Genomic DNA, 27992 nt, shown 5'->3' on the forward strand with positions numbered 1-27992 from the left:
CTGCTCTCGGACTTCATTTCTGTGAGCCATCTGCTCCTTCTGGGTAAAGGGAGAGCTACAATATTTGATTCTAACAACAGTTTTTTGCAAATATCAAAGCGATCAGATTGAGGAGCAGTTGTGGTTTGAACCTAATTGGCTTCTTTGACAGTTTATGCAAAGAGCAAAGCAAAGGGAAGAAGTTGCAAAAAAAGCAGAAGAAGACGCAACCGTTGCTGATGAAGGTCACTGGGTTGTGCCTGCCATTGCCCGGGCCGCTGGAAAAAGATGGTATATCTCTTTAATTTTACGTCTATAAAATTTGCTCGAATGGTCAAATATTTGCAAAACCTACTCCTTGTCGATTTTCCATCTCCACAATTGAATAGACTGTACAAAATGCAATGCCAAAATGTTTATGTGCCTCCCTCTTTGACACATGATGTTACATTGGCTTTGTTTGTCATGCTGAATTTTGTGCTCCATAACATTTGGAATCTGATTTGGCAATCACGTCTTTTGATGGGATCCTATTGGAGCATTGTGGATGTGAGAGGGGTTGGCTGGTGAGATGTAACAGATTTGGAGAAATTTTGTGCATTTTTCATGGTGCTCATATTTGAGGAGTTTTGTTTGTAGGACCCAATGACTCGGACTCGCACGACTCTAGATGCATTTGCCCATAGATGTTCACGGTCTTCAGGCTTGGCACTTTCTCGTACTCTTTAGCAATCAACAATTTCAAACACCTTTGTTATGGTTTGGTAGTGACAAACCTCCTTGGCATCAACTTCTTATTTTTGATCCAACTTTATTATATGACCCTTGTTTACTTCTTTTATTATTTCTATGTCAGTTTGAAAATATTCAAAATACTTCTGTAAAAGTTGCATGAATAAAGCTATTATTGTAGACCATAGATGCACACTCGATACGACATTATGGTCTTGCAACTTTGCCCTTTTGCCTTCGATCTGTATTTACAAGATATGACTGGTTTTAAAGTTTATGATCTATTGATTGCTTACCTGGTCATACACTTCAAAACTTAAGTAACTTGTCCTTCATTATAAAATAGAATTAAATTGGTACTTCAGCGTATATAACTGTATTGTACCAATTGTGGTTCATGATGTCAAGGCTGATCTGGATATTTTCGACTTCGAATTTTTCTTTTGTATGGTGATGATGTAAATCTCGTGATTGGGAGCATTTTTTTTAATGGTTGATAGAGGGAAGCTAACTAATTTGGACTAAGATGAGCCGAATTTCACTCTAGGCCTTCAATTCACTAAACCCCCAAATTCTTAATTTCTTACAAATGCCTTTTCTCAGTCTTTGACCATCTCTCACCTTTGTACCCTCCCCTTCCTGGGCCCGTACCTTTGTCCTCCTTTGACCTTGTCTTTATTTGTCTCCTCCTGCTAAATTTATTTTGTTGCAATCACAACAAGAATGAATAAATTTTCTCTTTTTCTTATTCTCGTGCCTTTGTTTGAGTTTGAAGTCCTCTGTACCTTCTTGTCTTTGATGTTAATCACTTTTAAAGTTGAGTTCCAGAATGACACTCACACATACCCTCACACACACTCATTCTTCCGAGGACTATGACTTCTGCTATTCACATATTCATGAGCGACCTCTGCGTGCGGCCTTGGCAGGACAAGCAGACTTTGAGTGGTGGGGCATTGTCTTGCAGGTCACGAAGCCCCCCCTCCCCCCCCCCCCCCCCCCCCCCCCCCCCCCCCCCCCCCCCCCCCCCTCCCTCCAAATCCCCATGCGCCTGTGGGTTGCTCGGTATCAGTTTTAGCCACTAGTGTTCATTTCACAGGGAAAGAATGAACAGAGCATGGAGTGCCCGCTGTTTTTTTTTCTGAGAAAAAGATCCTTCTATTAGTTAATAAAACTGCCCATAGGGCTACAACCACCTCTACTAGAGAGGGCTACAACAACCATAAGGGGAGACTTTCCCAATGAAAAAACAGCATATGTACAATGAGGGCTAAATCAGGAGATGGGAGGAAGGAAAAGCCACACAGGTGGACGGTAGTGCCATCTGAGCTCACCCTGGACCATGGTGAAGAAAGGCCCCGAGCGCCAGAGTCGAAGGAAGCCCCTCTGTGCTCCCGCATGCAGTCGGAGCTGCCCTGAAGTCTCTCAAACTGTCCCCTGAAAGGATGGATCAACTCCAGGCAAAAATCTCGAATAGTCTCCGCTGGTGGCACAAGGTGAGCCTCGAAGATGCGGAAGCAGCGGGCCTGCCTGATGAGCTTGAGTGTGAGGCCACATACGAGCTCTCAACGCACACCTCTCACTGCACCACTCCTATGGAGTAAGCTCTGTAGCCGGCTGGAGTGTAGGTCGCCCCCCCTATATCACTATCATCCTGCTAGTGGAGGATAGCTCAAACTGTAGTGCAGGGCCCGTAAGAGTGGACCAAGCAGCTGCCCCCCAAGTGTACTGTCGTGCTGTGGAAAGTGCTGGCATCAGCCGAAGGACCCGAAGCCGAACCTGTTGTGCCATAGGGTAGTCCCACAGATAGTGACACTGACTCTCCAGAGGATGGTCACAAGCTGTGCATGCTGTCGAAACTTGAAAGGCCACTATGTACTAGCAAGCTCCCCATTGCTGTAGCTCTATGTGCAACTAGCCACTGGAACAAAGTGACTCGCCGCGGCTGTTTGGCGTCCCGCAACCTCGCCCAGAAAGCTAACAAGAACTCTGTCGTGAGACCCTCCTCCTACCAATGAGGTGTTGTAGCAGGATGAGCCTCTCTCCGTGCTGCCAGTAACAGTGTACTGAAAAAAAGGGACCTTGGATGGTCGGCTGAAGAGCAAGGGTCCCTCCAAAACCACTCTCGAGGATCCCACTGCACTTGTGCCAGTGGACTGCTCTCCCAAGCCCAAAGCCTCCAATGGCCCGACTTAAGAGCTGCTGGGTCAGGATATATGAAACAAGTCCTCCCGTAGCTGCCCACTACGTGGATCCTCTGAAAACAACACTCTGCAACCTGTGGAGCCTCCATTGAGACTTTGTGTAATCGACCCTTTGTCACTAGCGTGTGACTACTATCTATCCTTTTTGTTGATTTCTTTCTTATTATCTATTTACTTTCACTTTTTGGAAACACCCCTCGGGAAATCTAACTGCCCTGCATTGCATAGCTAGTGTGGAACTGTCCAGAGGGAGTCCTGGCCTGAGGGCAAGAGAGCACTAAGGTTGGACAAGGACTATGGTTAGCCAAGTGGGGTCATTGACTAGCCAAAGTGGAATCCTTTGCTACAGAGGCTACATTTCAGTTCTGGATGTGGCCGCAGTGTACAAAGAGGGTCGGATGACCTAGAAAGATACAATGGCAGCATCTCCTAAAATTTAGGGAACTGCTATTTTGGGACCTAAAAATGTCTTCGCGTCATTACGTGCAGTTTGACATGGGGATCATTTTGTTACTCTGTGGCCAAGTCAACAGAGGCTGCAGGTGAGATATTTTTAGACCCGAGGGTCTAAAGCGGGAAAATGCACAAATGAGTGACACTTGGCACTCTGAGGCGAGTTTACTACTTATAGAGAAGGCAAAAACGTGATTTATAGCTGGGAGGCTCATTTTGCAAGTCTCTGTCACAGGTTAAGAGCTATGGAGTGCTTGCTTTCCCTCTTATGCACAGTGCGGTGCCAGGAGTGATGCCCTGCACGCTACGCACTGCCCTCTCTCTCCCCTTTGGCAGTATGTTATGCCCCTCTAGTGGGCTCTTCATTTGACCAATGTACAGGTGTGTGGGTTCATGCGCGATTGCCGAGGCAAGAGCCTCTTGCACAGGTACTGGATTAGCTAGCGGCTAATCCCCCGCAGGTATAGGTGAATTCGGAGAGGTTTCACGCCAGAAATCTCGTCCGATTCAAAGGGCAAGTAGCCTTACAGGTGCAGGAGCTCGAGGACTTGCTACGGATGCGACCGGCACGCGAAACGGAGCCCGAAACAGTAAATTACAGCCTGCTGTGTATTTTTGCAGGTTTAGGGTTTTGGCCCTAAACGGACCCTAATACCCCCAGGAGGTTCGGAGACGCAAGGGGACCGCTGTACAGGTGATCTGGCGCATTTTCAGGGCTGAAAACAGAGAATTCAGCGTGCTGCAGATTCTCGCCAGGTTTTGCAAAGTGCCCGTATGCGTCGGGAAAGTCAGTCAATGCGTGGGAATACTGACTGTGAAGGGTCCTAGTACAGTTATGCTACCGAAATCAGGCCGGAACAGTTGAAATTCAGCCAAATTTGTGCGGGGCAGCTTGTAGGGATCCACAGCATTTATTCCCTCTTTTAAAGAATGAAGAAATACCGAAAGGGGCGCTTAAGTTAGGGGCCAATCAGGTGTCGGTCTTCTCATACAGGTGCATTCTAGCATCTGTATCCCATTCCCCTCTCTTGTGTCACTATAGCACAGGTAAAATAGACGACTAATAATGGGTGAAAGCTAAATCAAGGTTTGAAGTAAAGTCTACCGCCCTTTTTGGATTGAACAGGCCGGTTTCATGGTTCCATCGACGGGACTAAATCACTTTTTCCCATAGAAGTGAGCCTTGGTCAGTTTTGGGCTTGAAGACACAGGGGATCATAGACAAGACACAGGGAATTGCAATTATGGCTGACAGACCAGATGATGTGACTGAAGAGGTTTCCTCTTCACAGGGTCAATTGACACATGAAGTGGGTGAGTCCTCAAGACCACCACAGACAGATGACGATATATTCAGGACCCAGTTGGCTACTGCTGTGGCTATGTTCACACAAGTAATGCAGAACCCGAGGTTTTTAGCCTTTCTGCAACCTCTTGTTCCGTCTCAGCAAGTTGGGTCACTGGATCATATTCAAAAGCCTGTTAAGGCTCGAGCACAGGTGATTCATACCGCACAGTCAATGGAAACACCTGTACACTTGACGGAGAACATGCAGTCTCCACAACCTATGCCTAAGGTGCAAGAACAGGTGGCTGAGATGCCAGTCTTTCAAGCTGTACCAGTTCAGCCCACCACCTTTCAGTAGCCTATAGTTGGTTCTAATGGGCAGGGAAGCAACCTACAGGCTATGCAACAGGTCTTCCCACCACCTTCAGTACACCCTGGCTATTTTGGAGGTGGATCCGTATTCCAGAGCATGGCTGGTCATGCACCTGGAAATCAGTTTTATACGCCAGGAACAGTGTTTGGGGGTGCTCAAACGATGATGCCTAATCCCATGTACAGTGTCATGGGTATGCAACCAGGGTTTCAGAGCACTCAGGGCCAATTTGGGATGCCACAGGCAAATTTTGGTATGGCTGGAATTACAAATCAGCAGCCAAATATGGCATTTCCAGGTCAAGTTAATAGCGGCCAAGGAACACAGATGAACCCTAATAGTGTTCCCATGTTTCAGTCACTTCCATATGACAATTTAACGCCGCTGGAGAGGCCAACTCCGTACAAAGAAGGTGGCAAAGGTGTGTCATTCACGACCTTTACAGGGTTTGATGACAGGAAGAAGGCTCTCTCATTCCTCCAACAGTTTGACAAGGCCTATGCAGGGGGAAACTTTACAGAGGCTTCAAAGGTCCGCAAGGCAGCCACTTTCTTGACAGGGAATGCGGGACAATGGTGGACAACTTTATTGCTTCAAGGGCAAGCTTCGTCCACATGGATTTACTTCAAGCAGATTTTTGCAGCAGCATGGTTATCTGATGACTTTGAAGCAGATGTCACGACAGAATGGCACCAGCTTAATGCTGCCACTTGCAGAAATCTGGATGATTACAATCGGAAGTTTTGGAAAGCTCTACTTCTAGTAACTTCCTATAGGTTTGTGCCATTGACAGAACAAATTGAAAAATATTGTTGTGGCCTACCCAAAGGATTGAGAAAATATTGCACGAAGACAAAAGTCACTACTTTGACGCAGCTTATCGAGGTAGCAAACACTGGGAATGGTTTGCTCAAGGGAGAAGATTGTGAATTTAACACTGGCGTCAAGACAGGATCAGGCAAGAAAAATTCAGCCAAGAAGCACGTTCCCAATGAGGCTCCTAAAGGGACTCAGGAGTCGGCCAACGCAGGGAAAGATAAAGCTACGGCTGAATCAGAAAAAGGACTTGCAAAGAAATGGAAAAGACGTTTTCCTCGCAAGTCAGAAGAGCAAAAGAAGGTCCTGAGGACAGAGAACAAATGCTTTATATGTGAGCAGCCTGGCCACATTGCTTACAATTGTCCTACAAAGAAAAGGCCAGCTGATTCTGATGACCAGGAAGACAAGAAAAGAAAGAAGCCCATGGCTGGTCTAGTGCCAGATATGGTGGGTGACAAGCCAAATTCAGATGCAAGTGAGCTTTGCAGAGCATGGGGAAAGGTCAAGGATCAAACAGTGCTTATCTTCTTTGATCCAGGTGCCAAAGCCAACTTTATTTCCCCAGAATTGGCTTCAAAGTTGGGAATCAGACCTGAAGAGTTGGGGTATACAACAGAGGCAAGTTTGGCATGTCCTGGCCATACAGAGGCTGTGACACCCATCATTGGAAAGTTGCGTCTACATATCCAGTCCTATGTAGATGCTGAAGAATTTTACATCATGCCACTGGACGGATGTGATGTGTTGTTAGGTATTCCTTGGTTGTTTCGTGTACAGGGAATCATGGATGCCTACAACAAAAAGATCACTGTACAGAGCAGGGGAAAGACTCACATTCTGGATTGAAAGCTTAAAGGGGAGTCTATTCCTACTATATCAGCTTCTGCTATTACTTCTGTAATGAAAAAGCATCTTTCTACGTACTTGGTTTTTGCACGTGAAGTGTCAGATTGTGATGAATCAAATTTATCTGTGCTAGATAAAGAAAGGTCAATGTTTTTACAACAGTATAGTGACTGTTTTTCCGATTCATTACCGTCTCAATTACCGCCAGAGAGACGCGAGGACCATGCGATAGATTTGGTGCCAGGCAGTAGCCCACCAAATAAGCCTCCGTACAGGGTTAGTGCGGCTCAACAGAAAGAGATAATGGGCCAAGTACAGGAGTTGTTAGAAAAGGGGCTGATTCAGCCCAGTTCATCTCCATTCTGTTCTCCAGTGTTGTTGGTGCAGAAAAAGGATGGCTCATGGCGTATGTGCATCGACTACCGTGCACTGAACAAGAATACCATCAAGAATAGGTTCCCTATACCTAGAATTGATGATGTTATGGACAAATTAGAAGGAGCAGCTATGTTTAGCAGGATAGATCTAAAGAGTGGGTACCATCAGATCCGCATTAGATAAGAGGATGTGCACAAGACTGCTTTTAGAACAACGTTTGGCCTTTACGAATTTTTAGTGATGCCCTTTGGTCTCACAAATGCTCCTGCTACGTTCAATAGGATGATGGACAGAATTTTCCGTCCACACCAGCAGTTTGTTGGTACATTCTTTGATGACATGATAGTCTACTCAAAGAATGAAGAGGAGCATAGGCACCACTTGGCCATTGTGTTCAAAGAGCTACGCAGTCATAGGTTGCTCATCAATGCAAAGAAAAGTGAGTTTTTTCTGGAAGAGATTGACTTTCTGGGACACATTGTCTCAAAGGATGGTGTCAGAATGGATCCTGCAAAAGTTGAAGCGATCAAGTCATGGCCAAATTTGAAGACGGTGCATGATGTCCGAAGCTTTTTGGGACTATGCTCCTATTACAGATGGTTTATCCGAAATTTCGCTAAGATTGCTTCACCTTTACATGCTCTTCAAAAGAAGGCAGTCACCTTTAGATGGACACAGAAAGAGATTTTAGCTTTTAATCTCTTAAAGGAAAAGATGACTTCAGATCCAGTCATTGTGTTGCCAGATCTTAGGATGTCATTTGTTGTCCAGTGTGACGCTTGTGGTAGTAGCATTGGTGCAGTGCTAATGCAAGATGGTAGGGTAGTAGCCTATGAGAGCAGAATTTTGCAAGGACCAGAGATGACCATGCAGGTCTATGAGAAAGAGTTACTGGCTGTGATTCATGCGCTCTTAAGTTGGAAACACTACCTGCTAGGTGCAGATTTCGTTGTCCAAACGGATCATCAGACCTTGCGATACTTCTTGACACAAACAAAGTTATCTGAGAAGCATATGCGATGGGCAAATATCTTGTCCATGTTCCATTTTCAGATTGTGCATGTGGAAGGCAAGAAGAATGTTGTGGCTGATGCCTTGTCAAGGAAGCCACAAATTTCAGCTGTGTCGATTCCTTATCATCATGAACTTGATGATATGAGAGAACAGTATGCAAATGATGAAGATTTTGCAAGGGTCTTCGAGCAACTAATGGATGGACAACGTCATGAACACTATCTTCTTAAAGACGGGTTCATGATGATGCATGGCAGATTGTGTGTCACAAAGCCATTGCGACGCAAAGTTATGGAAGAGAGTCATGTCCCACCGTATGCAGGGCATCGTGGTATCGATGCTACAATTAAAGCGGTTGAGACATTCTTCTACTGGCCTACATTGAGAAGAGATGTGGATGCCTTTGTGCGAGAATGCCTAATATGCCAAAAGGTCAAGTTTGACAGGCAAAAGGCACCACGGTTATTGCAACCACTACCTATTCCAGATAAACCATGGGAAAGTATTGCTATGGATTTTATCTTTGATCTTCCGAGACCGCAGACAGGAAACGATGGTATTTGGACCATTATTTGCAGATTCAGCAAACAGGCTCATTTTATTCCTGTCAGGAAGAAGATAAAGCCAGATCAGATGGCACGCTTGTTTATGAGCAATATTTTCAAGTATCATGGCATGCCACAGTCGATTGTTAGCGACTGTGATCCACGCATGACAAGTTTGTTCTGGAGAGGCTTGTTTGAGAATATGGGCACCACGCTCAAATTCTCTTCGTCATTTCATCCTCAAACAGATGGGCAGTCAGAAGAGGCAAATTCTACTGTCCTAGATCTGTTGAAGTGCTATGTGTCAGAGCATAAAGGAAAATGGGAGCAATATTTGCCATTGGTGGAGTATGCATACAATAATACAGTGCATTCATCAACTGGCCAGGCACCCTTTGAGATAGTTGAAGGTGGCAAGAAAGTTCCTCCCATACTGCATACAAAGGACAAGATATTTGAAGCAGATAAGTATGTTCAGGACATGGATGAAATGTACAAGAAGGTGAAAGTGGCCTTAGAAAGGACTCAGGCAAAGCAAAAGAAAGCAGCTGATCGTCACCGTCGTGAAGTGGTATATTCACTTGGTGATTGGGTGCTTTTACGCTTTGAAAAGGCAAGGTTAAAGAAGATGAAGGGTAAGGAAAGACTGTTTCCAAAGCTCAGCATGCGTTACTATGGGCCTTTTCAAGTGTGCGACATAATCAGTGATGTTGCATATAGGCTGAAATTGCCTGACAGTTGGAAGATTCACAATGCGTTTCATGTGAGTCTTCTCAGACCCTATGTGGGTGATGTGCCAGAAGATATGCCAGCTGAAGATCAGCCGGAAGTCGAGGAACTTGACGAGACCTTGGTCCCTGAACAGATTTTGGCACACAAAGAAAGGAAAGTGAAAGGCAAGGTTGCTAGGCGTTACTTGGTAAAGTTCAGAAACTATCCACCAATGGATGCTAAGTGGATGGAAGAAGGTGAACTTGCAGAGTCACCAACTGTGTTATCACTTTACCTGGAAGCCTTCGATTTGCAACCTACCTTGACCCCTTGAGTTTCAAAGCTACATGGATTGTCAGTGTGACAATGGCTTGTGAAACAAATGATGTACATGGTATTTAAAGTGAGCTCAAATGAAGTACCTGTTACATGAATGTTAGAGCTATACAGATTGTTAGTTTGGCAATTGCTGTTATGGAATGTCCAAAAGTTTGGTTAGTGCTATAGAAGTGAGTATTTCTTGTCAGTTTGTCAAGGATACAGTGATTGCTTCTATTGAAGAGTACATGTGTAACTGCATTCTTAAACTATCGGTTTGGGTATGCTCGAAAGTGTTACGGGATCCAACGTGTACTATAAGACAGTGGCAAAATGTGCAGCTACCATTTTGTCATTGGAAAGTTAGTGACTCAAAGCAATGGCAGAGTGCGAAGCTACCACTATGTCATTGGGACAGGGTTCACACGCAAGCAATACATGAGTCGACGAGGTGTTGAATACACCAGGGTTGACAATGAGCATATATGTGTCGTACATGTGTCAACAGGTGTTGAATACATCAGTGTTGACTAGGAGCATGAACGACATAGATGCAAACGAGGACGTTTGAGATTTCAAGAGGGGGGTATGTCACCAGCGTGTGACTACTATCTATCCTTTTTGTTGATTTCTTTCTTATTATCTATTTACTTTCACTTTTTGGAAACACCCCTCGGGAAATCTAACTGCCCTGCATTGCATAGCTAGTGTGGAACTGTCCAGAGGGAGTCCTGGCCTGAGGGCAAGAGAGCACTAAGGTTGGACAAGGACTATGGTTAGCCAAGTGGGGTCATTGACTAGCCAAAGTGGAATCCTTTGCTACAGAGGCTACATTTCAGTTCTGGATGTGGCCGCAGTGTACAAAGAGGGTCGGATGACCTAGAAAGATACAATGGCAGCATCTCCTAAAATTTAGGGAACTGCTATTTTGGGACCTAAAAATGTCTTCGCGTCATTACGTGCAGTTTGACATGGGGATCATTTTGTTACTCTGTGGCCAAGTCAACAGAGGCTGCAGGTGAGATATTTTTAGACCCGAGGGTCTAAAGCGGGAAAATGCACAAATGAGTGACACTTGGCACTCTGAGGCGAGTTTACTACTTATAGAGAAGGCAAAAACGTGATTTATAGCTGGGAGGCTCATTTTGCAAGTCTCTGTCACAGGTTAAGAGCTATGGAGTGCTTGCTTTCCCTCTTATGCACAGTGCGGTGCCAGGAGTGATGCCCTGCACGCTACGCACTGCCCTCTCTCTCCCCTTTGGCAGTATGTTATGCCCCTCTAGTGGGCTCTTCATTTGACCAATGTACAGTTGTGTGGGTTCATGCGCGATTGCCGAGGCAAGAGCCTCTTGCACAGGTACTGGATTAGCTAGCGGCTAATCCCTCGCAAGTATAGGTGAATTCGGAGAGGTTTCACGCCAGAAATCTCGTCCGATTCAAAGGGCAAGTAGCCCTACAGGTGCGGGAGCTCGAGGACTTGCTACGGATGCGACCGGCACGCGAAACGGAGCCCGAAACAGTAAATTACAGCCTGCTGTGTATTTTTGCAGGTTTAGGGTTTTGGCCCTAAACGGACCCTAATACCCCCAGGAGGTTCGGGGACGCAAGGGGACCGCTGTACAGGTGATCTGGCGCATTTCCAGGGCTGAAAACAGAGAATTCAGCGTGCTGCAGATTCTCGCCAGGTTTTGCAAAGTGCCCGTATGCGTCGGGAAAGTCAATCAATGCGTGGGAATATTGACTGTGAAGGGTCCTAGTACAGTTATGCTTCCGAAATCAGGCCGGAACAGTTGAAATTCAGCCAAATTTGTGCGGGGCAGCTTGTAGGGATCCACAGCATTTATTCCCTCTTTTAAAGAATAAAGAAATACCGAAAGGGGCGCCTAAGTTAGGGGCCAATCAGGTGTCGGTCTTCTCATACAGGTGCATTCTAGCATCTGTATCCCATTCCCCTCTCTTGTGTCACTATAGCACAGGTAAAATAGACGACTAATAATGGGTGAAAGCTAAATCAAGGTTTGAAGTAAAGTCTACCGCCCTTTTTGGATTGAACAGGCCGGTTTCACCCTTGCCCTGGATCTCGAAGAACATGGAGGGTACAATCTCTGAGCAAGCTTGAATTGTGATGAGGACCTCCAGTCGCTCGAAGGCCCTCTCCATCTTGGAGTTGCTGTCTCTAGAGGTGTGAGCCACTGTAACAAACTGTTGACGTGTCAAAGCCCTAAAGAAGGGAGCCAACTTGCAGACGTCGGCTGAGGCGCCTAAACCCTAAGAAGAACAAGTAACGGAAGAAGAAGTCCTACCAACTTATGGGGACCCCGTTCGATGGGGCCCCAAGTGACATACAGGATTAAAATAAAGCAGGACCCGCACAGACACACACAAACTTATGACGTGGCAAATTTCGAAAAATTGCGCTGGCATGATGACGTGGCAAGTTGTACGGATTTTCGCGTTTTGCACTAGCTGATGATGTGGCAGGCTGTACGGATTTCCGTGATTTACACTGGCAGCTTTTTTGCTTTGCTTTTGGACCAGATGCTTTTCAGTTTGAAGGCTTTTTACTGTAAACTGCTTTTGGGGCCTAGGGCCTTTAAATATGAGGTTAGCTCTGGCATGCTTCCTGGCGAAGGTGCAGAGTTTCCAGTACTGGCTTGTACTGTGTTGATGCAATATAAAGAAATACCAAAAGGGGCGCCAAGGTTAGGGGCCAATACTCTCTGGGGTGGAGTTGCGCCACTCCATGTCGCGTGTTGTCTCTCTCTCTCTCTCTCTCTCTCTCTCTCTCTCTCTCTCAGTTCAGTTGTTAATGAAGTGCTAAAAGTCAGTTCAATCTGTTCTTTTCTATTGGCACGTGGTGCCCGTCTTGTGACAGTGGTATCAGAGCATCAATCGTGGGCTTTTCTGAAAGCATACCGGTCCTACAAAAGAGCAGACAGAGCTATTGGAATTTGATTCGAGGTAGCTTCGTCGACCAACCCGGACTTACTAGTCACTCCCACTCTTACTTCATCGCACATCGGGCGCACTCCCCTCTTCACCGCTCATGTCTTACAAGGCATAAGCCATTAAGATCACTTACAAGAGAACGATCCTAATTTGTTTCGAGTCACTATTTTTCTCCGAAGCAGTGCCATGTAGATGTTGATGTCTATAGCTACCAAGCCGCACACTTCCAAGGACTTGGCAAGCTTTCAAGAAAATTTTTGTCCGAAGTTGTATGGTTTCTAACATCTTCCTTCGGAGTGCAACTTCTGGCAGAGTGGGGTATCCTGAAATGCTTGCCATGGAAACCCTAGCAGATTATAACTTGAAATTTCTCGACATCTCCCAGTAGATGCCTCTTCACGAGCAGATGACCTTGGAGGTCCAATGTGATTGCTATCTTGGGACTACCATCGCCCCCAAAGAAACACTGTTTGTCCAAGAGCTGATGGACCATGCTGTGCTCGGCTATGACCCTATGGGATAAACCCTAACCCTAATTTCTGGTGCACGTTCCAGGATGGAAAGCCAGTCGACTTTTCGAGCTCGATTGATGCCGAGATTGCTTTTTAAGTTTGAAATCTGTTTTGGTGATCCTGTTTGAAATTTGTTTGAAATGGATGGTATCTATTTTGAACCTGTTTTGGTGCCGATTTGAATTGTTTGACTCTGGTTTGATACTGGTTTCAATGATTGGTGATTTTACTCCTGGGTGGAGAAGTGAGAAATACTGTTTTGGTATTGTTTGAACCTCGGAACGACGTAGGCCGATGCATGGGGAGCGTTTCATTGTATGTCTGAAAACCTCCGAACGACGCAGGTCGACGCCTGGGGAGCGTTTGGTTGTATGCTTGTAAAATAATTGTTGTTGTGACTCCCGGCTCGGACCTGGATGGTTATGCGGGAGGAGTATTAAGAAGTCTGAGCAGTGGTTACTCTTAGCACCTCCAAACGACGCAAGCTACGGTCTGGGGGGCGTTTGGTTGTAAAAGGCCTCTATATATCTCTCGGCCCGGACCTTTTTAGGTTATGCGGGAGGAGTGATGAGGGAGTCGTTGAATATCTCCCGGCCCGGACCTTGTTAAGTTATGCGGGAGGAGTGTTCATCGGCGGCTTTATGTTTCTATGTCTTGTAACATGCATATGTGAGCATTTGTGTTGCATTGTGATGTGCCAACTATTGAATATTCCTAATTGGATGAGATTGCCTGGGTATGTAATTTTAGTGCATCAAGACACCCGTGGAAGATCAGTACGGTCTGGGCGTGATGGCTAATTTTACTATGCCGTAATATCAAGAGTTCCGATCTAGACGAAAGGAGAAGCTAACGCCTTGATCAAAACAGCCGAAAGGAGAAGCTAACTCCTTGATCAAAAGAGCCGAAAGGAGAGGCTAACTCCTTAACAAAAAAAAAAGAGCAAACCGATTGTCCCTCGGAATGTCACTCGGAAATCTTTGAGCTAACCTGAGTTGTTTTGCAGATATGCTGTAATCGCGGACGATTACTCTCTCTCAAGAGGGGGAGATGTAACAAACTGCTGACGTGTCAAAGCCTTGAAGAAGGGGGCCAACTTGCTGATGTCGGCCGAGGGGTTTAAACCCTAAGAAGACAAGTAACAGAAGAAGAAGTCCTACCAACTTATGGGGATCCCGTTCGATGGGGCTCCAAGTGACATAAAGGATTAAAATAAAGCAGGACCCGCACACACACACACACACAAACTGATGACGTGGCAAATTATCGAAAATTGCTCTTGCATGATGACGTGGAAGGCTTTACAGATTTCCGTGATTTACGTTGGTAGCTTTTTGGCTTTGCTTTTGGACCAAATGCTTTTGAGTTTGAAGGCTTTTCACTGTAAACTGCTTTTGGGGCCTAGGGTCTTTAAATATGAGGTTAGGGCTCATTCTCTGGCATGCTTCCTGGCGAAGGTGCAGAGTCTCGAGTATCGGCTTGTATTGTGTTGATGTAATATAAAGAAATACCGAAAGGGGCGCCAAGGTATGGGGCCCATACTCTCTGGGGTAGAATTCCACCACTCCGTGTCGCGTGTTCTCTCTCTTTCTCAGTTCAGTTGTTAATAAGTGCTAAAAGTTTGTTCAATCTGTTCTTTTCTATTGGCACGTAGTGCCCGTCTTGTGGCAGTGATATCAGAGCATCAGGCATGTGCTTTTCTGAAAGCATACCAGTCCTACAAAAGAGCAGACAGAGCTATTGGAATTTGATTTGAGGTAGCTTCGCCGACCAACCCGGACTTACTAGTCACTTCCACCCTTACTTCATCGCGCATCGGGCGCGCTCCCCTCTTCACCGCTCATGTCTTACAGGGCATAAGCCATTAAGATCACTTACAAGAGAAGGATCCATATTTGTTTCGAGTCATTGTTTTTCTCAGAAGCAGTGCGATGTAGATGTTGATGTCTATAGCTACCAAGCCGCACACTTCCAAGGACTTGGCAAGCTTTCAAGAAAATTTTTGCCTGAAGTTATATAGTTTCTGACATCTTCCTTCGAAGTGCAACTTCTGGCAGAGTGGGGTATCCTGAAATGCTTGCCATGGAAACCCTAGCAGATTATAACTTGAAATTTCTCGACATCTTTCAGTAGATGCCTCTTCACAAGCAGGTGACCTTGGAGGTTCAGTGTGATTGCTATCTTGGGACTACCATCGCCACCAAAGAAACACTGTTTGTCCAAGAGCTGATGGACCATGCTGTGCTCAGCTACGACCCTATTGGATAAACCTAACCCTAATCTTTGGTGCAGGTTCCAGGATGGAACGTCAGTCGAATTTTCGAGCTCGACTGATGTCGAGATTGCTTTTTAAGTTTGAAATCTGTTTTGGTGATCCTGTTTGAAATTTGTTTGAAATGGATGGTATCTATTTTGAACCTGTTTTGGTGCCGATTTGAATTGTTTGACTCTGGTTTGATACTGGTTTCAATGATTTGGTGATTTTACTCCCGGGTGGAGAAGTGAGAAATATTGTTTTGGTATTGTTTGAATCTCAGAACGACGCAGACTGACGCCTAGGGAGCATTCGTTGTATGTTTGAAAACCTCCGAATGACGCAGGCTGACGCCTGGGGAGCGTTTGGTTGTATGCTTGTAAAATAATTGTTGTTGTGACTCCCGGCCCGGACCTGGATGGTTATGCGGGAGGAGTATTAAGAAGTCTGAGCAGTGGTTACTCTCAGCACCTCCAAACGACGCAGGCTGCGGTCTGGGGGGCGTTTGGTTGTAAAAGGCCTCTATATATCTCCCGGCCCGGACCTTTTTAGGTTATGCGGGAGGAGTGATGAGGGAGTCGTTGAATATTTCCCGGCCCGGACCTTGTTAGGTTATGCGGGAGGAGTGTTCATCGGCGGTTTTACGTTTCTATGTCTTGTAACATGCATATGTGAGCATTTGTGTTGCATTGTGATGTGCCAACTATTGAATATTCCTAATTGGATGAGATTGCCTGGGAATGTAATTTTAGTGCATCAAGACACCCGTGGAAGATCAGTACGGTCTGGGCGTGATGGTTAATTTTACTACGCGGGAATATCAAGAGTTCCGATCTGGACGAAAGGAGAAGCTAATGCCTTGATCAAAAGAGCCGAAAGGAGAAGCTAACTCCTTAACAAAAAAAAAGAGCAAACTGATTGAGTTGTTTTGGAGATATGCTGTAATTGCGGACGATTACTCTCTTTAAAGAAGGAGAGATGTAACAAACTGCTGATGTGTCAAAGCCGTGAAGAAGGGGGCCAACTTACAGATGTCGGCTGAGCGCCTAAACCCTAAGAAGAACAAGTAACAGAAGAAGAAGTCCTACCAACTTATGGGGACCCCGTTCGATGGGGCCCCAAGTGACATAAAGAATTAAAATAAAGCAGGACTCACACACACACACACACACACAAATTGATGACGTGGCAAATTTCCAAAAATTATGCTGGCATGATGACGTGGCTGGCTGAACGGATTTCCGCGTTTTGCGTTGGTTGATGACGTGGCAGGCTGTACGGATTTCCGTGATTTATGCTGGCAGCTTTTTGGCTTTGCTTTTGGACCAAATGCTTTTGAGTTTGAAGGCTTTTTACTGTAAACTGCTTTTGGGACCTAGGGCCTTTAAATATGAGGTTAGGGCTCATTCTCTGGCATGCTTCCTGGCGAAGGTGCAGAGTCTCGAGTACCGGCTTGTCCTGTGTTGACGCAATATAAAGAAAGGAAAATTTACCAAAATACCCCTCTAATTTGAGGAAATTCGCAAAATACCCCAATACCCCCTATATTTTGTCATAAATTTCCAAAATGCCCTTCAAATTTTCCAAAATTCCCAAAATACCCTTGGTTGTGAGATTAAATTTCTCCAAAAATAATTTTTTTTTGTAGGTCTTCACAAGAAGAGTGACTGTCTATCATACAAGATGCTAAAACTACAATTTGAGTTGGTTATGTAGGCTTTGGAGATGAATTGCTTCATTATTTTTAGACATAATTGCCTTTTTTGCAATAGTAATTGGTGACAAATTACATGCTGAGCACTCAAAAATGGATCTCAATTTTCAAAAACGAATGACGATTAGAAAATCTTTAACAATCAAACCAAAGTAGATACAAGGGTATTTTGGGAATTTTTGAAAATTAAGGGGTATTTTGGGAATTTCCTCAAATTAGAGGGGTATTTTGGTAATTTTTCCATAAAGAAATACCAAAAGGGGCAAAAGTTGTACTTGCAAGAAGAATTTGACGATGCTCTTGAGCATAGGTCAACAAATTGATGAAGGCTGACATGGCAGAACCGTACGGACAACTTCACAAATTGCGCTGACATGTTGACGTGGCAGTAGTACCGAATCCCACGAATTGCTCTGACAATGCTGACGTGGCAGCGTACGGATTTCTGCGTTTCACGCCTGCTGCTTTTGGGACCTCAAGCTTTTGAGTTGAAGCTTTTCATGTAATTGCTTTTTAGTTTGAAGCCCTTGGGGCCTATAAATATGAACCCAGAGCCACTTATTCTCTCAGTCTGCTGACGAGCAATTGAGTTGAGAGGACCCTCGGACTTTTTAGTTTGCTCAAGCATTAATCAATATAAAAATAAATACCGAAAGGGGCGTGAGATTTTGGGGCCAATATCTCTGGGCATGGAACTACGTCGGGCCGTGTCGACTCTATTTTTTTTAAGCGTGATGAAGTGGTGAAGTGTTAAAAGTGATTCTCTCGTGTGTCGTGCCATGTTTTCGACTTGGAGTGTCCAAAACAAGTCTGTAACATTGATTTGCTACTCATGATGGGAATCGCTGAGGCTGAGAAAACGTTGAACTGGTGCTACTATTGGCGTTGGGTACTGAGGGGTACTTTCTTGTTGAGAAGAAGTGACCTTCAGGGTCACTTATATAGGACTTTAATGCTAGAACTCCACCATTGCATAGCATTATCTTTGAGGAATTCCGTGGCTCATTCAGTGAAAATCCAGGATGTGGATAATAGTAGGGGAAACCATACGGGCTCGCCGCTCCATCCATTGTATCCAAGTGGTGGTGGGGAAGGTGGTGGCAAAGGCGGTTGCATTGGGTACAAATCAGATGGTTGAACCATGTTCCTGAAAACTCCTCTAATCGGAATCGACGACCGAGTAGGTTGTTGGTGACACCAGCGTGTGACTACTATCTATCCTTTTTGTTGATTTCTTTCTTATTATTTATTTACTTTCACTTTTTGGAAACACCCCTAGGGAAATATAACTGCCTTGCATTGCATAGCTAGTGTGGAACTGTTCAGAGGGAGTCCAGGCTTGAGGGCAAGAGAGCACTAAGGTTGGACAGGACTATGGTTAGCAAAATTGGGGTCATGACTAGCCAAAGTGGAATCCTTTGCTACAGAGGCTACATTTCAGTTCTTGGTGTGGCTGTAGTGTACAAAGAGGGTCGGATGACCTAGGAAGATACAATGGCAGCATCTCCTAAAACTTAGGGAATTGCTACCTGAAAATGTGTTCGCGTCATTACCTCCGGAATGACAAGGGGAACATTTTATTACTTTGCCGTGAAGTCATCTGGGCGGCAACCCCGAAACGGGAAATAGCCTGTAAATGTGCCAAGTGGCACATTTCTGTGCACTTTCCTCATGCAAGAGAAGGTAGCGCTGAATTTATAGCTGGGAGGCTCATTTTGGAGCTCCCTGTCACAGGTTAAGAGCTATGGAGTGCTTCCTTTCCCTCTTATGTACAGTGCGGTGCCAGGAGTGATGCCCTGCACGCTACGCACTGCTCTCTCTCTCCCCTATGGCAGTATGTTATGCCCCTCTAGTGGGCTTTTCAGTTGACCAATGTATAGTTGTGTGGGTTCATGCGCGATTGCCGAGGCGAGAGCCTCTTGCACAGGTACTGGATTAGCTAGCGGCTAATCCCCCGCAGGTACAGGTGATTCAAAGAGGTTTCACATGCGAAATCTCGTCCGATTCAAAGGGCAAGTAGCTCTATAGGTGCGGGAGCTCGAGGACTTGCTACGGATGCGACCGGCACGCAAAACGGAGCCCGAAACAATGAATCACAGCCTGCTGTGTATTTTTGCAGGTTTAGGGTTTTGGCCCTAAACGGACCCTAATACCCCTAGGAGGATCGGGGATGCAAGGGGACCGCTGTACAGGTAATCTAGCGCATTTTCGGGGCAGAAAACAGAGAATTTAGCGTGCTGCAGATTCTCGCCAGGTTTTGCAAAGTGTCCGTATGCGTCGGGAAAGTCATCCAATGCGTGGGAATACTGACTGTGAAGGGTCCTAGTACAGTTATGCTGCCGAAATCAAGCGAGAATAGTTGAAATTCAGCCAAAGTTGTGCGGGGCAGCTTGTAGGGAACCTCAGGTTTTATTCCCTCTGTTAAAGAATAAAGGAATACCGAAAGGGGCGCCTAATTTAGGGGCCAGTCTGGTGTCGGTCTTCTCATACACGTGCAATCTAGCAGCCTGTATCCCTTTCCCCTTTGTTGTGTCTTGAAAGTACAGGTAAAGTGGGCGACAAATTAAATGGGTGAAAGCAAATAAGGTTTAAGTCTAAGGTCTACTGCCCTTTTTGGATTTAACATGCCGGTTTCATGGTTCCATCGCCGGGATTAAATCACTTTTTTCCATAGAAGTGAGCCTTGGTCAGTTTGGGCTTGAAGACACAGGGGATCATAGACCAGACACAAGGAATTGCATTTATGGCTGACAGACCAGATGATGTGACTGAAGAGGTTTCCTCTTCACAGGGTCAACAGACACATGAAGTGGGTGAGTCTTCAAGACCACCACAAACGGATGATGATATATTCAGGACCCAGTTGGCTACTACTGTGGCTATGTTCACACAAGTAATGCAGAACCCGAGGTTTTTAGCCTTTTTGCAACCTCCTCTTCCGTTTTAGCAAGTTGGGTCACTGGATCATATTCAAAAGCTTGTTAAGGCTCAAGCACAGGTGATTCATATTGCAGAGTCAATGGAAACAGCTGTACACTTGACGGAGAACATGCAGTCTCCACAACCTGTGCCTAAGGTGCAAGAACAGGTGGCTGAAATGCCAGTCTTCCAAGTTGTACCAGTTCAGCCAGCCACCTTTCAGCAGCCTGTAGCTGGTTCTAATGGGCAGGGAAGCAACCTACAGGCTATGCAACAAGTCTTCCCACCACCTTCAGTACATCCTGGCTATTTTGGAGGTGGATCGGTATTCCAGAGCATGGCTAGTGATGCACCTGGAAATCAGTTTTACACGCCAGGAACAGTGTTTGGGGGTGCTCAAACAATGATGCCTAACCCCATGTATGGTGTCACGGGAATGCTACCAGGGTTTCAAAGCATTCAGGGCCAATTTGGAATGCCACAGACAAATTTTGGTATGGCTGGAATTACAAATCAACAGCCAAATATGGCATTTCCAAGTCAACTTAATAGTGGCCAAGGAACACAGATGAACCCTAACAGTGTTCCCATGTTTCAGTCACTTCCATATGACAACTTAACGCCGCTGGAGAGGCCAACTCCGTACAAAGAAGGTGGCAAAGGTGTGACATTCACGACCTTTACAGGGTTTGATGACCGGAAGAAGGCTGTCTCATTCCTCCAGCAATTTGACAAGGCCTATGCAGGGGGGGACTTTACAAAGGCTTCAAAGGTCCGCAAGGCAGCCACTTTCTTGATAGGGAATGCGGGACAATGGTGGACAACTTTATTGCTTCAAGGGCAAGCTCCGTCCACATGGATTTACTTCAAGCAGATTTTTGCAGCAGCATGGTTATCTGATGACTTTGAAGCAGATGTCATGACAGAACGGCACCAGCTTAATGCTGCCACTTGCAAGAATCTGGATGACTACAATCGGAAGTTTTGGAAAGCTCTACTTCTAGTAACTTCCTATAGGTTTGTGCCATTGACAGAACAAATTGAAAAATATTGTTGTGGCCTATCCAAAGGATTGAGAAAATATTGCACGAAGACAAAAGTCACTACTTGGACGCAGCTCATCGAGGTAGCAAACACTGGGAATGGTTTGCTCAAGGGAGAAGATTGTGAATTTAACACTGGCGTCAAGACAAGATCAGGCAAGAAAAATTCAGCCAAGAAGCACGTTCCCAATGAGGCTCCTAAAGGGACTCAGGAGTCGGCCAACGCAGGGAAAGATAAAGCTACGGCTGAATCAGAAAAGGGACCAACAAAGAAATGGAAAAGACGTTTTCCTCGCAAGTCGGAAGAGCAAAAGAAGGTCGTGAGGTCAGAGAACAAATGCTTTATCTGTGAGTAGCCTGGCACATTGCTTACAATTGTCCTCAAAAGAAAAGGCCAGCTGATTCTGAAGACAAGGAGGACAGGAAAGGAAAGAGGCCCATGGCTGGTCTAGTGCCAGATATGGTGGGCGACAAGCCAAATTCAAATGCAAGTGAGCTTTGCAGAGCATGGGGAAAGGTCAGGGATCAAACAATGCTTATCTTCTTTGATCCAAGTGCCAACTTCATTTCCCCAGAATTGGCTTCAAAGATGGGAATCAGACATGAAGAGATGGGGTATACAGCAGAGGCAAGTTTGGCATGTCCTGGCCATACAGAGGCTGTGACACCCATCATCGGAAAGTTGCGCCTACATATCCAGTCCTCTGTAGATGCTGAAGAATTTTACATCATGCCACTGGATGGATGTGATGTGTTGCTAGGCATTCCTTGGTTGTTTCGTGTACAGGGAATCATGGATGCTTACAACAAAAAGATCACTGTACAGAGCAGGGGAAAGACCCACATTCTGGATGTAAAGCTTAAAGGGGAGTCTATTCCCACTATATCAGCTTCTGCTATTACTTCTGTAATGAAAAAGCATCTTTCTGCGTACTTGGTTTTTGCACGTGAAGTGTCAGATTGTGATGAATCAAATTTATTTGTGTTAGATAAAAGAAAGGTCAATGTTTTTACAACAATATAGTGACTGTTTTTCCGATTCATTACCGTCTCAATTACCGCCAGAGAGACCCGAGGACCATGCGATAGATTTGGTGCCAGGCAGTAGCCCACCAAATAAGCCTCCGTACAGGGTTAGTGCGGCTCAACCGAAAGAGATAATGAGCCAAGTACAGGAGCTGTTAGAAAAGGGGCTGATTCAGCCCAGGTCATCTACATTCTGTTCTCCAGTGTTATTGGTGCAGAAAAAGGATGGCTCATGGCGTATGTGCATCGACTACCGTGCACTCAACAAGAATACCATCAAGAATAGGTTCCCTATACCTAGAATTGATGATATTCTGGACAAATTAGGAGCAGCAGCTATGTTTAGCAGGATAGATCTAAAGAGTGGGTACCATCAGATCCGCATTAGATAAGAGGATGTGCACAAGACTGCTTTTAGAACAACGTTTGGCCTTTACGAATTTTTAGTGATGCCCTTTGGTCTCACAAATGCTCCTGCTACGTTCAATAGGATGATGGATAGAATTTTCCGTCCACACCAGCAGTTTGTTGGTACATTCTTTGACGACATGATAGTCTACTCAAAGAATGAAGAGGAGCATAGGCATCACTTGGCCATTGTGTTCAAATAGCTACGCAGCCATAGGTTGCTCATCAATGCAAAGAAAAGTGAATTTTTTATGGAAGAGATTCATTTTCTTGGACACATTGTCTCAAAGAGGTGTCAGAATGGATCCTGCTAAAGTTGAAACGATCAAGTCATGGCCAAATTTGAAGACGGTGCACGATGTCCGAAGCTTTTTGGGACTATGCTCCTATTACAGAAGGTTTATCCGAAATTTCGCTAAGATTGCTTCACCTTTACATGCTCTTCAAAAGAAGGCAGTCACCTTTAGATGGACAACAGAAAGAGATTTTAGCTCTTAATCTCTTTAAAGGAAAAGATGACTTCAGATCCAGTCATTGTGTTGCCAGATCTTAGGAAGTCATTTGTGGTCCAGTGTGAAGCCTGTGGTAGTAGCATTGGTGCAGTGCTAATGCAAGATGGCAGGGTAGTAGCCTATGAGAGTAGAATCTTGCAAGGGCTAGAAAAGACTATGCAAGTCTATGAAAAAGAATTGCAGGCCGTCATTCATGCGCTCTTAAGTTGGAAACACTACCTGCTAGATGTAGATTTCGTTGTCCAAATGGATCATCAGACCTTGCGATACTTCTTGACACAGGCTAAATTATCTGAGAAGCATATGCGATGGGCAAATATCTTGTTCATGTTCCATTTTCAGATTGTGCATGTGGAAGGCAAGAAGAACGTTGTGGCTGATGCCTTGTCAAGGAAGCCACAAATTTCAGCTGTGTCAATTCCTTATCATCATGAACTTGATGATATGAGGGAACAATATGCAAATGATGTGTCACCAGCATGTGACTACTATCTATCCTTTTTGTTGATTTCTTTCTTATTATTTATTTACTTTCACTTTTTGGAAACACCCCTCGGGAAATCTAACTGCCCTGCATTGCATAGCTAGTGTGGAATTGTTCATAGGGAGTCCAGGGCTGAGGGCAAGAGAGCACTAAGGTTGGACAAGCACTATGGTTAGCCAAAGTGGGGTCATTGACTAGCCAAGTGGAATCCTTTGATACAGAGGCTACATTTCAGTTCTTGGTGTGGCTGTAGTGTACAAAGAGGGTCGGATGACCTAGGAAGATACAATGGCAGCATCTCCTAAAATTTAGGGAATTGCTATTTATGGACCTGAAAATGTGTTCACGTCATTACCTCCGGAATGACAAGGGGAACATTTTATTACTCTGCCGTGAAGTCAACTGGGCAACCGGTTGGGAGATTTTTAGGCGGCAACCCCGAAACGGGAAATAGCCTGTAAATGTGCCAAGTGGTACATTTCTGTGCACTTTCCTCATGCAAGAGAAGGTAGCGCTGAATTTATAGCTGGGAGGCTCTTTTTGGAGCTCCGTGTCACAGGTTAAGAGCTATGGAGTGCTTCCTTTCCCTCTTATGTACAGTGCGGTGCCAGGAGTGATGCCCTGTACGCTACGCACTGCTCTCTCTCTCCCCTATGGCAGTATGTTATGCCCCTCTAGTGGGCTTTTCAATTGACCAATGTATAGTTGTGTGGGTTCATGCGCGATTGGAGAGGCGAGAGCCTCTTGCACAGGTACTGGATCAGCTAGCGGCTAATCCCCCGCAGGTACAGGTGATTCAGAGAGGTTTCACATGCGAAATCTCGTCCGATTCAAAGGGCAAGTAGCTCTATAGGTGCGGGAGCTGCTACGGATGCGACCGGCACGCAAAACGGAGCCCGAAACAATGAATCACAGCCTGCTGTGTATTTTTGCAGGTTTAGGGTTTTGGCCCTAAACGGACCCTAATACCCCCAGGAGGTTCGGGGACGCAAGGGGACCGTTGTAAAGGTGATCTGGCGCATTTTCAGGGCAGAAAACAGAGAATTTAGCGTGCTGCAGATTCTCGCCAGGTTTTGCAAAGTGTCCGTATGCATCGGGAAAGTCATCCAATGCGTGGGAATACTGACTGTGAAGGGTCCTAGTACAGTTATGTTGTCGAAATCACGCTAGAACAGTTGAAATTCAGCCAAGGTTGTGCGGGGCAGCTTGTAGGGAACCTCAGGTTTTATTCCCTCTGTTAAAGAATAAAGAAATACCGAAAGGGGCGCCTAATTTAGGGGCCAGTCTGGTGTCGGTCTTGTCATACACGTGCAATCTAGCAGCCTGTATCCCTTTCCCCTTTGTTGTGTCTTGAAAGTACAGGTAAAGTGGGCGACAAATTAAATGGGTGAAAGCAAATAAGGTTTAAGTCTAGGTCTACCGCCCTTTTTGGATTTAACAGGCCGGTTTCAGTTGGGAAGAGGCTTTTGTGCTTTCTGGTGCGGGAGGAGGAGGAACTGCCTGAGGCAAGCGAAATGGCAACATGTAATTCAAGATCTGTTGAAAGCTCTACAGAAGCGAGAGATTTTGATGAGGATGCTCTAGAGTATGTCGCGCAGTTCATCGAGGAGGAACTGCAGGTACTTTGTGGAATCCAAAAGCACCATCTTGCTCTGTCTGTTCTTGGGTGGATTGTTATGCTTTCAGAAAAGCACACAACTAAAGCTTTGATACCACGTGCCAACTGAAAAGAAGAGACTGCAAGAGAAGCACTTCAAAACAATTGGAGAGAGAGAGAGAGAGAGAGAGAGAGAGAGAGAGAGAGAGAGAGAGAGAGAGAGAGAATCCATGCGTGAGACATGGAGTGACGGATTTCCACTCCCAGATGGCATTAGCCCCAAATCTTGGCGCCCCTTTCGGTATTTCTTTATATTACTCCAACTAGGTACAAGCTCTTGGCTGTTTTCTCTGCTTCTCCACACTGTAGAATACCAAAGGGAGAGCCCAGCACACTTATCTAAAGGCCGTACAAGCCGAAATACCGTACAAGCCGCCACATCATCAGTTGCTACGCAAATTGGTCAGATGGGTTATTTTGAAGGGTTTTAGGCCCCTTGCCAGAGCTGTAAGCTCTAAAAATCCTAACCCCTTTTGTCTTTTAGGCCACTTGTCCGACTTCAGTAAGTTGGTGGGAACTTACTGAAGCCACTGCGCCGGCTTCATTAAGTTGGTAGGAGCTTCTGCTATTGCTTCTTCAGTTAGGTCTTAGGCCCCTCGGTCGGGATCTGCAGGTTGGCTATGGTTAGGATCACGGAGTCCTAACCCCCTTCATCTTCAATGGTTGACACGTCAGCAGTTTGTGACATTTTCTTCTTCAGGCATCCTTCACAGAGCTACAAATCAAGAAGCGCTTGGTGTTACCCCTGAAATTTGAGGAAATTTCCAAAATACCCCTCAAATTTCATAATTCTCAAAATACCCTTGAATTTTTTCTGAAATTGCTAAAATACCCTTGCTATTCTCGCATAACGCTTCAGAGGAACAATGGTTTTCCCTCAATTGAAGATGATAGAACTAGGCTTTTGGATGGTATTGTGGGCTCTCAAGCTAATATATCTTTTTATTAGTCGACACAACGCCTCTATTTGTTAGCTGATTGGTGAAAATTTTCATATATATGAAACTTAAAGATAGATCTCTATTGTAAGAAAGACTAAACTTTGCAAAATTTGAGCAATCCATCTAAAATTGATACAAGGATATTTTGGGAATTTTTGAAATTTGAGGCCTTAAATTTCAGGGTTACTTCGATAAGTTTTCCTTGTTTTTATGTTTGTTTTTGTTTGCGTTCTGTTTAGGTGGGTGAGTGCATGTGTGTGGGTGTGGGGGTGTGTTTTTCAATATGTGGCTTGCTTTGTTTGGTTGTTTCTTTTTTGTTTTTTGAGTTCTTAGTTTTCTCGCTTGCAGGCTGGGTGGCTCATTTTGTCCGGGCCTTTAGTCTAATGTTTCTATTTAGTGGTTGCGGCTATTCATAATAACTTATTGAATCTATAGTTTGGGCTTATAACAAATGGTGTATTTGTTGGGTGTGTGCTTGTGTGCAAATGAGTGAGTTTGTGAGTTTTGTTTCTTGTTTTTTCTTTCTTGTGGGGGTGGCTGTAGCGGGTTCCTCAGTGTGGTGTTTGCCTCCCTATGATGGCGGTTTGTTAGGTGCAGCGGAATGATTGTTTGCGCTTTGCTCAAGATGAGTGCTCCGAACTGTGCTCAAGGTTCCTTTTAGTTCTTATGGAAGGGAGAGCCTTCCGTTCTTAATGGAAAGTGCTATGATCACAAACAAAGTGAATGGACACTGTGCGTGCAAGTGTATGAGACTGAGAGATAGAGAGAGAAGAGAGATATGAGTCACGACATCAGATACGTTGTAAAACCCTCCTCCGAAGGCCCCACTCTCGTCGGCGAGAGTGGTCTACTTATTGATTGCACAAAGTGAAACAATGACGATGCAATGGACTGATGCAATGTGGGACTATGCCGATGACGACGACGACTTTAGGGCTGAAATCTGTGGTCTTCTATTTGCTGAAAATCTGCTAATCTTTGGACTGTTTGGGTGGCTGAAAATCTCTGTTTTGGCTGCATTTTCTAGGGCTGAAAATGGGGGATATCTGCAACCAACTAGGGCTGAATCTGCTGCTGTCCAATAGGGCTGAAAACGCTGACCATCTAATGCATTCACGGCTGAAAACCAAAAACGTTGAACTGATTTGCTAATGCTAGGGAAAACGTGGGCCTTTCTGGGACTGCTGGCGACCAAGGGATGGCTGAAAACGCCAGGGAATTGTGGAGGTGCTGAAGGTATGCAAAAACGCAAGGGCCTTAGTGGGAATATAACCGGCCTGTACAACGTAGAGGGCGGTACTATTTCAATTACCTGTTAACTTTACACAGAGCATTGAGAAGGGAAGAGAACACAGTTGCGTCCAGCGACTAGAATGTCACTGCGCACACGAGACCGACACCCTGTAGGCCCCAAAGACTGGCGCCCCTTTCGGTATTTCTTTATTCAAATTGGACAAGTAGACGATCCGACCACTTCGCACAAGCTTTCACAAAGCTGTCCAAACCTGGCGAGGGCTGAAAACGCAGGTTTTCGACCTGATTTTGGTAGCATAACGGCGCAAAAACCCCTGTAGGTCAAAAGCACTTGTCTAGGACGGATTCCCTCGCTATCTGGAAGCTTTCTGGCGAGCTGTCACAGAATTTCAGCAGGCTGTAATTCCCTGTTTTTCACCGCCGGGTGCCCAAAAGCCTGTACACGCATCCCAAGGCTCTCACGAGACTTCCCCGGTTTTCCCTTGCAGTTTAGGTGCGAAACCCTAAACCTGCAGAAAAACACAGCAGGCTGTAATTCGCTGTTTCGGATCGTTTTTAGCGGAGCGAACACGCCTACGTGTGTCCCAAGGGCTCCCACACGCAATGGGACAGTTCCCCTGTGAATTGGACGAGTTTTCACGCGAGAAAACTCTCCGAAC

At 45.4% G+C, this 27992-nt stretch overlaps 1 protein-coding gene across 5 annotated transcripts in view; it reads left to right on the top strand.

Annotated features, from left to right (window-relative positions):
* LOC147465920 (uncharacterized) overlaps positions 1-27992 on the top strand; it is a 38868-nt gene that overhangs the window by 361 nt on the left and 10515 nt on the right. For 3 of the 5 annotated variants that reach the window (XM_086512870.1, XM_086512895.1, XM_086512862.1), the window contains one exon: positions 152-270. In XM_086512870.1, coding sequence (XP_086368996.1) covers positions 152-270 — 119 coding nt within the window. Of the gene's footprint in view, positions 1-19; positions 44-106; positions 271-27992 lie in introns of those variants that run through there. The other 2 variants (XM_086512877.1, XM_086512887.1) reach the window with 2 other exon arrangements.

Source organism: Adiantum capillus-veneris, chromosome 1 (assembly GCF_014529385.1).
Source record: "Adiantum capillus-veneris isolate H3 chromosome 1, ASM1452938v2, whole genome shotgun sequence".
In the NCBI taxonomy this organism is placed as follows: Eukaryota; Viridiplantae; Streptophyta; class Polypodiopsida; order Polypodiales; family Pteridaceae; genus Adiantum; species Adiantum capillus-veneris.